General features: G+C 43.9%; 1 protein-coding gene across 1 annotated transcript; it reads left to right on the plus strand.

Annotated features, from left to right (window-relative positions):
• The first annotated feature begins 1278 nt into the window (after positions 1 to 1278).
• tcf15 (transcription factor 15) lies at positions 1279 to 9819 on the plus strand. Its single transcript, XM_072515230.1, has 2 exons — positions 1279 to 1757; positions 9282 to 9819. The coding sequence occupies exons 1-2, from the start codon at positions 1287 to 1289 to the stop codon at positions 9354 to 9356; spliced, it is 546 nt and encodes a 181-aa protein (XP_072371331.1). The 5' UTR covers positions 1279 to 1286; the 3' UTR covers positions 9357 to 9819.
• The last annotated feature ends 722 nt before the right edge of the window (positions 9820 to 10541 follow it).

Here is a 10541-nt window from a genome sequence, read left to right on the forward strand (position 1 = left end):
TGTGTAAATGTGTTTATAAGCGTATATGTATGTGTCCATGTAGCGAATTGGTCACTTTCCCGCGATATCGATAACAGGACAGTGTGGGCGGCCGGGTTAGTGATACAGGTAACACTTCAAATATACTTCCCCCTCTCTCCGTGTCCAGTTCTGCTCTCTCCCTTTCGCCCACAAATGACTACATTAGAGCTGAGCAGAAGTACCAAAAAGAGTAAATGTAAAATATGAGGTGACTATTTGACGAATTGCAGATCGAGATGAAATGGACCATTTCCTCTAACAGTGCCTCAAGGTTCCCTCTTTGGGGGTTTATAGGAAATCATTCGTTTCTTTAAAAGTGCATTAAAAAAAAATAGACCGGCCACGTCTACCGCGAGGAAACAAAAAAGTCCTAAATGTCCCTGCGGCCGGGGCAGGAAAGGTAAAAGGGGGTTAGTTACCTGTCTGCTTCTGCTGCTTCTTCAACAACTTTTCCTACTGAAATCTTAAACCTCGGGATCCGAGGAGGGGGGAATGAGCCAGCCAGAGAGCACTTGGAGAAGTCAGGAATCTGGTTTCTATAATGTCAGGAGGCTACACCGCTCTGCAGCGAGAAGCCAGCTGCAATATTTAACAGACGCGAAGGAGCTGGGGGAATATGGGTTTTGTAATTAAACCTCGGTGAAGTTGGAATGGGAAGTGCATGGCTGGCTTGGGGGGGGGGGGGGGGGGGGGAGGCGCGCATTCTGCGGCAGCAATTCCACCAGGAGACGCGGGGGCTGCAATTCGTAATGTATTAGAGCACAGCCAGGGTCCCAAAACACAATTTGGTGCACCCCCCCCCCCCCCAATGAAACAACAAAATAAAGAATCAGGTGTTTTTAAGTTTTGAGAAAACAGAAATGGTCTGTTTGTCAGTTTGAGAACGCAGCTGAGAGGCGATGCTGAGTGCTTCAGTGCCAGGTTTGTAAACTGCTACTGACACAATTGATCATATTATTGATTGCTCTCAGGGGTGGTGGTGGGGGGGGGGGGGGGGGGGAGAGGGGGGGTTGGGATAAAGGGCTCTTCCTATTGGCTTATGTTGGAGTTACGTGTCTGTTCAAGCCCCTCCCCCGGGTTATAAATGGACTTTGGAGGTTTTATCACAACATGTTTGAATGACATGAGTCCAGGCTTCTTGTGTTTTTGCAGCTGGGACGCCGCTTGAGTCCATTGCCAGCCTTCGCTGAGAGGGTGATTGAGACCCTGTGGGTGGGTGGGTGGGTGGGGGAGGGTGTTGGGGGGTGGGGGTGGTGGGAGCAGCCATGGCTTTCACCATGTTGCGACCTGTTGCTGCTCGGCACTTCTACCCGGACATCAGCCTCCACTCGGACGATGAGAACAAGAGCGAGAGCGAGGGTTCCGACCAGTCTTTTGACTGCTGTAACGGGGCTGGGAAGAGGAGGCGGGTGGGGTTCTCCAAGGGCACGATGGTGGTGAAGCACCGGCAGGCGGCCAACGCCAGGGAGAGGGACAGGACTCACAGCGTCAACACCGCCTTCAGCGCCCTGCGGACACTCATCCCCACCGAGCCCCCCGACAGGAAACTCTCCAAGATCGAGACCCTCCGCCTGGCCTCCAGCTACATCTCGCACCTGGGCAACATCCTGCTGGTGGGAGAGGAGTGCCTGGATGGACAGCCGTGCCTGGCCACCGTCTACAGCAGCCAGGATGAGTTCGAGGGCTCGCAGCCCAGATCCATCTGCACCTTCTGCCTCAGCAACCAGAGGAAAGGGGTAGGTAGCTTTTCGCTTGGGGCTCACTGAGTGGAGCCCAGGTCAGCAAAGCAGGTTATCTGAAAATGTTCAGAACGCACAGCGACCCTGGCCTGGAATGAACCGATTTTACAGAGCAGCGGGAGGCTTGGTGCCTGTGCTGACCTTTTGTAAGAACTGTCCAATTAATCCCCACCGCTCTGCTCTGACGCTATAACCTTTTTTATTTTTGCTGCCTTTTCAAGTATTTGTTCTATTTCCTTTCGAAAGTTACTTTGAACCCAATTCCACCGCCCTTTCAGACAACGAATTCCAGGGACAACCATTCAATCAAAAGGAACATAATTTGGGCTCAATAACACATTGATGTCACTTTTAATAATCATGTTTGTAAATACATATATTTCTATATGAGCTCCGTCTCCTAACAACCTGAGGTATAACCTTTCAAATAATCACAAAACAAGAGATCTGTGAGTTGTTGAAAGGCTATGTCTCAGTTTGTTAGGAGACTGATTTTGTGTGGAAATACTATACAAATAATATATTTCCTGCTTTTTCCAAAGTATTTCAAATGTTCGGCCTATAATCAAAGATTCAGCAGGTTTTAAGGGTCAGAGCTAATTAAGGAGCAAGAGTCAATAGTTTAATTAATCCAAATGGAGGTCCTTGATGATAATAATCTTTCTTGTCATAAGTAGGCTTACATTAACACTGCAATGAAGTTACTGTGAAAAGCCCCTAGTCACCACATTCCGGCGCCTGTTCAGGTACACAGAGGGAGAATTCAGAATGTCCAAATTACCTAACAGCACATCTTTAGGGACTTATGCGAGGAAACTGGAGCCCCCGGAGGAAACCCACGCACACACGGGGAGAACGTGCAGACTGCACAGACAGTGACCCAAGCGGGAATCAAACCTGTAACCCTGGCACTGCGAAGCAACAGTGCTACCCACTGTGCGACCGTGCTGCCCATTATAGATACATAGAATTCCTACAGTGCAGAAGGAGGCCATTCGGCCCACCACGTCTGCACCAACCGTCTGAAAGAGCACCCCACCTAGCCCTGGACATCTTTGGACACTAAGGAGCAATTTATCATGGCCAAGCCATGTAACGTGCACATATTTGGATTGTGGGAGGAAACCAGAGCACCCAGTGGAAACCCATGCAAACACAGGGGGAATGTATAAACTCCACACAGTCACCCAAGGCTGGAATTGAACTGGGTCCCTGGCGCTGTGAGGCAGCAGTGTTAACCCGGGTCCCTGGCGCTGTGAGGCAGCAGAACTATATGTACATTGTCTTTAACATAGAAAAGCATCCCAATTGGCTTCACAAAGGTGTGAGAAACCGAAATCCAAGTCAAACAAAAGATGAATTGGGGTGACCAAAGGTTTGGTCAGAAAGGTTTAGCCGATCATAAAATCTGTTTGATCAGTTGCTGCATTGCCCAGTCCACCAATGCTGAATTTAAAAGTCCCATCCTTGTGTTCCACAAATGCCTTCCCCCTGCCAACCTGATTTCTGCAACCTTCTCCAGGTGTACACCTTCCCAAGAACTCCAATTCGGGTTTCTTGGCCATCCCCAACTCTCTTCACCGGAGCATTAATGTAATGCCTTCAGCAGTCCAGGCCCCAACTCTGGAATTCACTCACTGAACAACTTTGCCTCTCGTCTTGATGTCCTCCTTTCAGACCTTCCATTGACTACGCTTTTAGACACCCATTCCTAATTCCAAATTCACCTTCTTTGCATCAGTATAATTTTTGTTTGATTATCACCTCCTGACATTAATGATACCAAAAAAGAAAAGAGGACTTGCACTTGTATAGTGCTTTTCACAACCCCACCAGATGTCTGAATGTTTTACAGCCAATTAAGTATTTTTGAATCCTGGTCACTATTGTTCCTGGGGCAGCACGGTGGCACAATGGTTAGCACTGCTGCATCACGCCGCTGAGGACCTGGGTTCGATCCCGGCCCTGGGCCACTGTTCGTGTGGAGTTTGCACATTCTCCCCATGTCTGCGTGGGCCTGACCCCCACAACCTAAAGATGTGCAGGGTAGGTGGATTGGCTACGCTAAATTGCCCCTTAATTGGGAAAAATATGAATTGGGTTCTTTAAATTTATCTTTAAAAAGCCACTATTGTTCTGCTCAATTGCTTCTTAGTTTGCCTGTGTGTGTGAGTGTGGCTATGCTTGATGTGGTGTAATGCCCCGCAAGCTATAAGCCCCTGGCAACAGACTAGAGGCCTTTTCCAGGAATAATTAGCTACAGAAACAGATGAAAGTCTGACCTGTGAACGGTTAGGGGGGTGGAAAGGTAGAGAGAGAGAGAGAGAGTCACTATTGTGATGTAGGAAACACAGCAGCCAGGCCAGTTGTGCACAGCAAACTAAAACGTGATAATGATCAGACAATTTGTTTGGACGATGTTGAGGGACAAATATTGACCAGTACATTGGGGACAGTTATGTCCCGCTCTTCTTCAAAATAGTGTCATGAGATCTCTTACACCCAAGCAGGTAAGTGGGGCCTTGATTCAATGCCTCATCCGAAAGATAGCACTTCCAACAGTGCAGCACCCGTCAGTATAGTACCTGGAGTATCAGCCTAGGATTTGGGGCTCAAGCCCTGAAGTGGGACTTGAACACAGAACGTTGTATCTCAAAGATGGGAGTACTACCAACGGAGCCATAACTGACATGCACGTTATTGTTGAATCTGCTGCTAAAAATACATGTAAATGAAAATCGCTTATTGTCACAAGTAAGCTTCAAATGAAGTTACTGTGAAAAGCCCCTAGTCGCCACATTCTGGCGCCTGTTCGGGGAGGCTGTTACGGGAATTGAACCGTGCTGCTGGCCTGCCTTGGTCTGCTTTCAAAGCCCCCGATTTAGCCCTGTGCTAAACAGCCCCTTTTCATGATTTCGTACTAATATTTAATATTTAATTTTGGATTAAATTGTTTTGTTTGCTGTTATTTCCATATTTTGATTTTGTTTTATGAGTTTAAAATTTGTTCTCTGTTGTTGGGAGTGACTGACTATTGGTCAAATGTCCAAATTCTTAGACTGGACTTGGCCAGCCAGAGGAGCAATGCGGTCCTTATTGCATTTCATCATGGAATAATTGGTTGAATCCTAGCTAGAAAAATGCAGCTGTCCATAGTCAGCTCCAGAATTTGTATTCCAAAAATACCACAGAACTATTTGTCTCAACTGTCAAATAATCCTTTCCAAACTAGAGATAAGAATGTGATGACAATTGGGCCTGATGTGTATCAAATGTGGTACAGGCCACCATACTCCTATTAGCATCAAAGGTAACAATCTCCCATCAATTCTTAGCTTCTAACTTTAAACCCTTGCATTGTCGTGTTTTAACTTCCAAAATAATTTTGTTGGTCCAGCCAATAACTGGAATGTAGGCAATAACTCGCCTTCAAAAATCAATGTCCAGAAATGGTGATTATTACAGGTGATTAACTCTGATTTATTTATTTGCATTTATATGGCTCCTGATCTGAATTATGTTGTAAATGACAATGCAAGAGCTTAAAATTAGAGATTGGTTTCTTCTGAAACTGCAAACTGATTTTAAATGCTTCAAATGAATTGAAATCCAGTAATTAATTGCTGTTATGGGGTCATACATACTATTTATTAATATCTTGCATTTCTAGTCAATATTTATTTTCATAACTTAAAGAAATCTATATAACAAATTCTGTAGATTTACACTAAAATGAAAACAACAAAAGGTGTGCTCATAATGTTTACTTTGCTGATTTTAAAAATTCGTGTCTATTCTTTAATATAAAATCTAAGCTTTTGTTATTTACAATTCTCCAGCATGTCATCTTATAAAGTGTACCTGGAGAATTTAAACATTCTGAAGAAAATGTTAAAAGCGTGTGTATTATATCAATTATACACAGTGGATTTTGTTAATGGCACTTCAGGCCCCAGAGAAGCTGATTTTAGTTGCTATGCAGACACAATACTGTTTGTGGGTCAATCTCTAATTGTAGACATAATAGACCAATGGCGTCCACCTGTTCAACAGGAAAGCTACTACATAAACACCAGAAACAGTTACGTTCAGTATGAATATAACATGTCAAGTAAAATGTGTTGTGTGGAGGAAATTTGGGAGCAACACTGGGGAGTGAAATAGAACATTATACCTCCACTCGGAAGCAATGCAATAAGATTTTTGTCCGAACATTCTAAATATCTGTAACAGTCAGTAAAATAATTGAACTGGAAATTAGAGAGTAGCCACTAAGAATATTTACTTTATTAAATTAAACGTTATGAAAAATATGACACCGTCCTTCAACTCAGGATATAATTTCAAAATGAAAATAATTTTACAAAATGGGTTTCAATTTGAATCACTTCAGACTGTGCCAAATGAGATTGGCAGGTTTTCCAAACTGTTTTGAGAGAATTTCGGCAGTCGTGTGTTAATAGAACTGTCCTCCAAAGCAAGTAGCTTATGAGACTAATACATCAGGAATTCACCCTGGGTCAGTAAAACCACACAGCCAACCATCCTGGTACATAAGCTGGTTGGTGTGTAAATACCAGTTTGATTATTTTTAGAGTTGAGCTGTTTTTTTTATATAATGTTCTTGAAGACGGTAGCACATGGGACCACGGTAGCACATTTTACTTGACATGTTGCTTCACAGTTCCGGGGTCCCAGGTTCGATTCCCAGCTTGGTTCATTGTCTGTGCGGAGTCTGCATGTTCTCCCGCGTCTGCGTCGGTTTCCTCCGGGCGCTCCGGTTTCCTCCCACAAGTCCCGAAAGACGTGCTGTTAAATAATTTGGACATTTTGAATTCTCCCTCCGTGTACCAGAACAGGTGCTGGAATGTGGTGACTAGGGGATTTCCACAGTAACTTCATTGCAGTGTTAATGTAAGCCTACTTGTGACAATAAATATTATTAAGACTATAAACAATGAAAAGGCTGATGCTCGCACAGCAGTATATCAATTCCAACCTTTTTCAGGAAACCATTGATGAAAGAATAGTGGGAACAATGTGATAAAGTGAATACCTCAATTATGGATTTTTTGTTGCTGAAAGAGAACGAAGAACAAAACTTCCATGCCAAGTGGAAACTTGGCACATCCCAAATGGAAACAGGAAAGATTGGAGGTAAAATCATTTCTATGCCCCTGGCCCCTCCCATCTCTTTGTATTCATTGGACGCTCCCTGGGTCAGAGCACAATGGATGGGACCCAAGTCACACGCCTACCTTCCCAGCCACGTGGACCAGGGTACCAGGGATATCAAGTGACTTGGAGAGAAAACAGCAAATCGTGGTCTGTTAAAGCACAATAAAATTGGGTGTAAAGGGTGGTGACAATGGAATGAACTTGAATTTGATTTTTTTCACCATTCACAGACAATGGGTGGAACATTTAGCACAGGCGCCTGCTCATCAATCCCTTGTGGGGTTACTGATGAACATAAAGATTACACCAATGTTTAACTCATCGAATCAATAGGACTGACTCACACGCCCAGAAGATGTTTAAATGTGGAAATAGATGAGATTAATGCATAATCAAAGATTTAAAGTTGTTAAATGTGAATAAAATAGGAATTAAATTAAATGTTTACTTCAAAAAGTCTTTAATCTCTCTCTGTACAGTCAGTCATAAATAAATCCCAAACTATAATTGATAACACAAATAGACACGTGTCGACCACCGCTAATGAAATTGCTGGGAATTTATAGGGCGGGCAAATTATTATTGTTGACTAATTAGACTGTGAGAAAAAGTCGCCAGCTTTTAGAAACGCAGCTTTTAGAAATCTGTTGGCAAATTCGATTTTCCAAACGGGAAATAAATAGGTGTGTATATATAATAAGAGTATATAATAAGTGTATATATAATAATAATATTACTGATGATGTGCACAGAAGTGCGGAACTCTGAACTAAAATTGGAAATGCTCAGTGGGTCATGTAGCATCTATGGAAAAAAAAGGTTTAATGTTTTAAGTGGATGACTTTCACCAGAAGGTATAATGTATATTACACCTCGTTTCTTAAAATAACAGAATTTGTCAAATGCAGGTTTCAAGTTCGACATGACTTTTTGCGCTCCTCACGCCTCTACACTACGGGGCGTGCTGAAACTTTTATATTAACTCGCGGACTGTATTTAATCAATAAGAGTAAATTGTCGGCAGTAAATGTGAGGTATCAAATTAAATGGTTTCTGCCAGCATTCGCAAAACCATCAAGCGTTGCACCGTGCTTCATGTTCATAACACCACCTGAACCGCTCAATTCAATTACACACATTGTAGCTCATTTCCTACATGTATTATTGCACATGTGTCGTTTGCTTTACTAAGGGGGAAAGAACATTCTTCACTAGACCCCATATAAACCAAAAAGGCTCCCCTAGGAGAGTCGTGACTTTAAATCAGAATTGTATTTTTTTGCAAGTCATACCTTTTAGAAATGAAGGCAAGGACGCGGTTGCCTTTTTTCTTCTGCTTTTGTTTAAAGCCCAGCTTTGGCTTCTATCATTGATTTTCATTTTAAGAAGCTTTTTCTTCGTGTCCTTCTTTGGGGCGGAGACACCAACACAGACGGGTTGGGCCGAATGGCCTGTTTGTCCGCAGTAATGTCTAGACCATGAGTTAGCTAAACCTGGAAATAACGTTGTGAGTTACTACCTGGGTTGAGAGAGCGCCAACACTAAATTTAATTGCATGTTGACCAATTGACTTTGGTAACTATTTTAGCCGGGCATTTAATTACTCCGTTCGCTTTTTGAACTTGCGAGATGCTGGGGGGGGGGGGGGGGGGGATCACACGAGTGTAATTTTCTGAACTCCAGAAGTGGCCCCCTCCCCGAGAAATTCATGTCTCCCAGCTACAAGGTAATAAAATACATTTTGGGACGTCAGGTGTGCCTGAGAATGGGAACATTAAGGGGCGGAGAGGGAGACGGTGACACAGGGAACATTTCAGGAAGCCGAGTGTGTTTTTCTAACTGACCCCCACATAGAACAAACAGCGATGTGGAGTGTATCGCCTTACCAATTGGTTACAGTTCTACTGTTACAGACGGCGTGTCATTAATCTGTTACTCGATCACCCTCTGGAATGAACAACCCTCTCCCATTTTAAACTCAGTCCTGACTAAATCCTAACGAAAAACACAAATGTATTCCCTTTTAAGTTAAAATAAAGATAGATTTGCAAAAGAAAAGGGGCATTTTGGACATTAATCCTTCTGCAACATATTAATGCATAAAACAATTTTGACATTTTGTAAAACAAATACTAGACTACCGAAAATCTTTATGCTTTGGAGAAACACTAACACATATGGATATATTTTATACTGCGATTGTAAGATGGATATGTTGAGTTTAGGAAAGTTTAAGATGATAAAAGGGAAGTTCAAGTAAAATTGACCCAATTTTGAAATGTGCAATAAATATTTCGTTGGTTCCTGTTAAAGCGGTCGATTTTTTTTTTTTGTCCTTTATAGGTTAAGGAAAAGGACGGAAAGAGCGGGTATTCCAAGCTCAGAGGACCAGGAACTCTGCGGATGCAGCGCCAGTGAAAGGAGGGGCTGGAGGGTGAGGGCTCCTCCGCTCTGAGTGAGGGGGGGGGGGGGTCTCAGCGGAGTGCAACCGGAGTCAATCTTAAGGAGATCTCGCAGCAACCAACAGCAAAAATACACCCGGTAAAACCTCCTGCAAGGAGCTCTTGGAGCCAGTCCCGGGACCTCTCTGCTTCCCCCATCACCTCGAAGGATTTCTAAGCAGAAACTTTTGTATCTGGAGTCAGGAACTCGGAGTTCGAGTTCCTGCTACAATCCACACAGACTGCACAGTGTCAACTCGGTGTTAAGGGTTGGCCAGAAAAAAAAAGTGACACTTTAAAATATGCTGAAGTCTATCTCCATTTGGGGAGATGTGGCCTTTTCTAAGTTTTTTTATGTTGTTATATCTGCTGTAAAAAATTGTTTTTTTTTAAATCGAGCCAAAATGTGAAAAAAATAAAGGAGAAATGTGTTCTCTGTCGGGGAATGTTGTGCTTGTGATTTTTCAGGGTGGCTTGTGCTTAAAATTCTTGGAGAGGCATTAAAAGAAAGAACTTGCATTTATATAGCACCTTTCATTACCTTAGCAAAGTACTTTTTGAAATACTGTTGTAATGTAGGAAATGGGGCAGCCAATTTGTGCATAGCACGCAAAGTCATGGTGCCATAGTCCCAGATGGCCATAGGCTGTTTTACCCTTTGAGGGGAGAGAGCTGACTGGTGGTGATTTAACCTGAGGGTCACCACACCTCAGGCGAGGGTCAAGGTTGAGAACACGGGGCCTTCGTGAATAACCTCAGCCTGTAGGGAAATTGGAAGCCACTCTGCTGGCCTCGCTCTGCAACACCGACCAGCTGCCCAGCCAACTGAGCTACACAGCACAATCCCACAAATAAATGACCGGATCGTCTGAGGTTGCTTGAGGGATAGAGACGCTGGGGAAATCTCCCAGTGGAGATAGAGCCGAGGGCAGCTAGGTTGGGGGGGGGGGGGGGGGGGCTCTGTTTGACATCTCCTCATCCACTGACAGTGCTGCAGTCCCAAAGTGCTGCACTGACGTGGCAGCCGAGAATTTGTGCTCATATTTTCGGTCTGGCATTGAGCCACCTTTGCCAAGGCATTGGTCCCTGGGTGGGACATCTCGCATGACTATTTTCCGAATTAACAGGCAGGAAGAATGGAGGCGGGGTGGGGTGGGGGGGT

Source organism: Scyliorhinus torazame, chromosome 8 (genome assembly GCF_047496885.1).
Source record: "Scyliorhinus torazame isolate Kashiwa2021f chromosome 8, sScyTor2.1, whole genome shotgun sequence".
In the NCBI taxonomy this organism is placed as follows: Eukaryota; Metazoa; Chordata; class Chondrichthyes; order Carcharhiniformes; family Scyliorhinidae; genus Scyliorhinus; species Scyliorhinus torazame.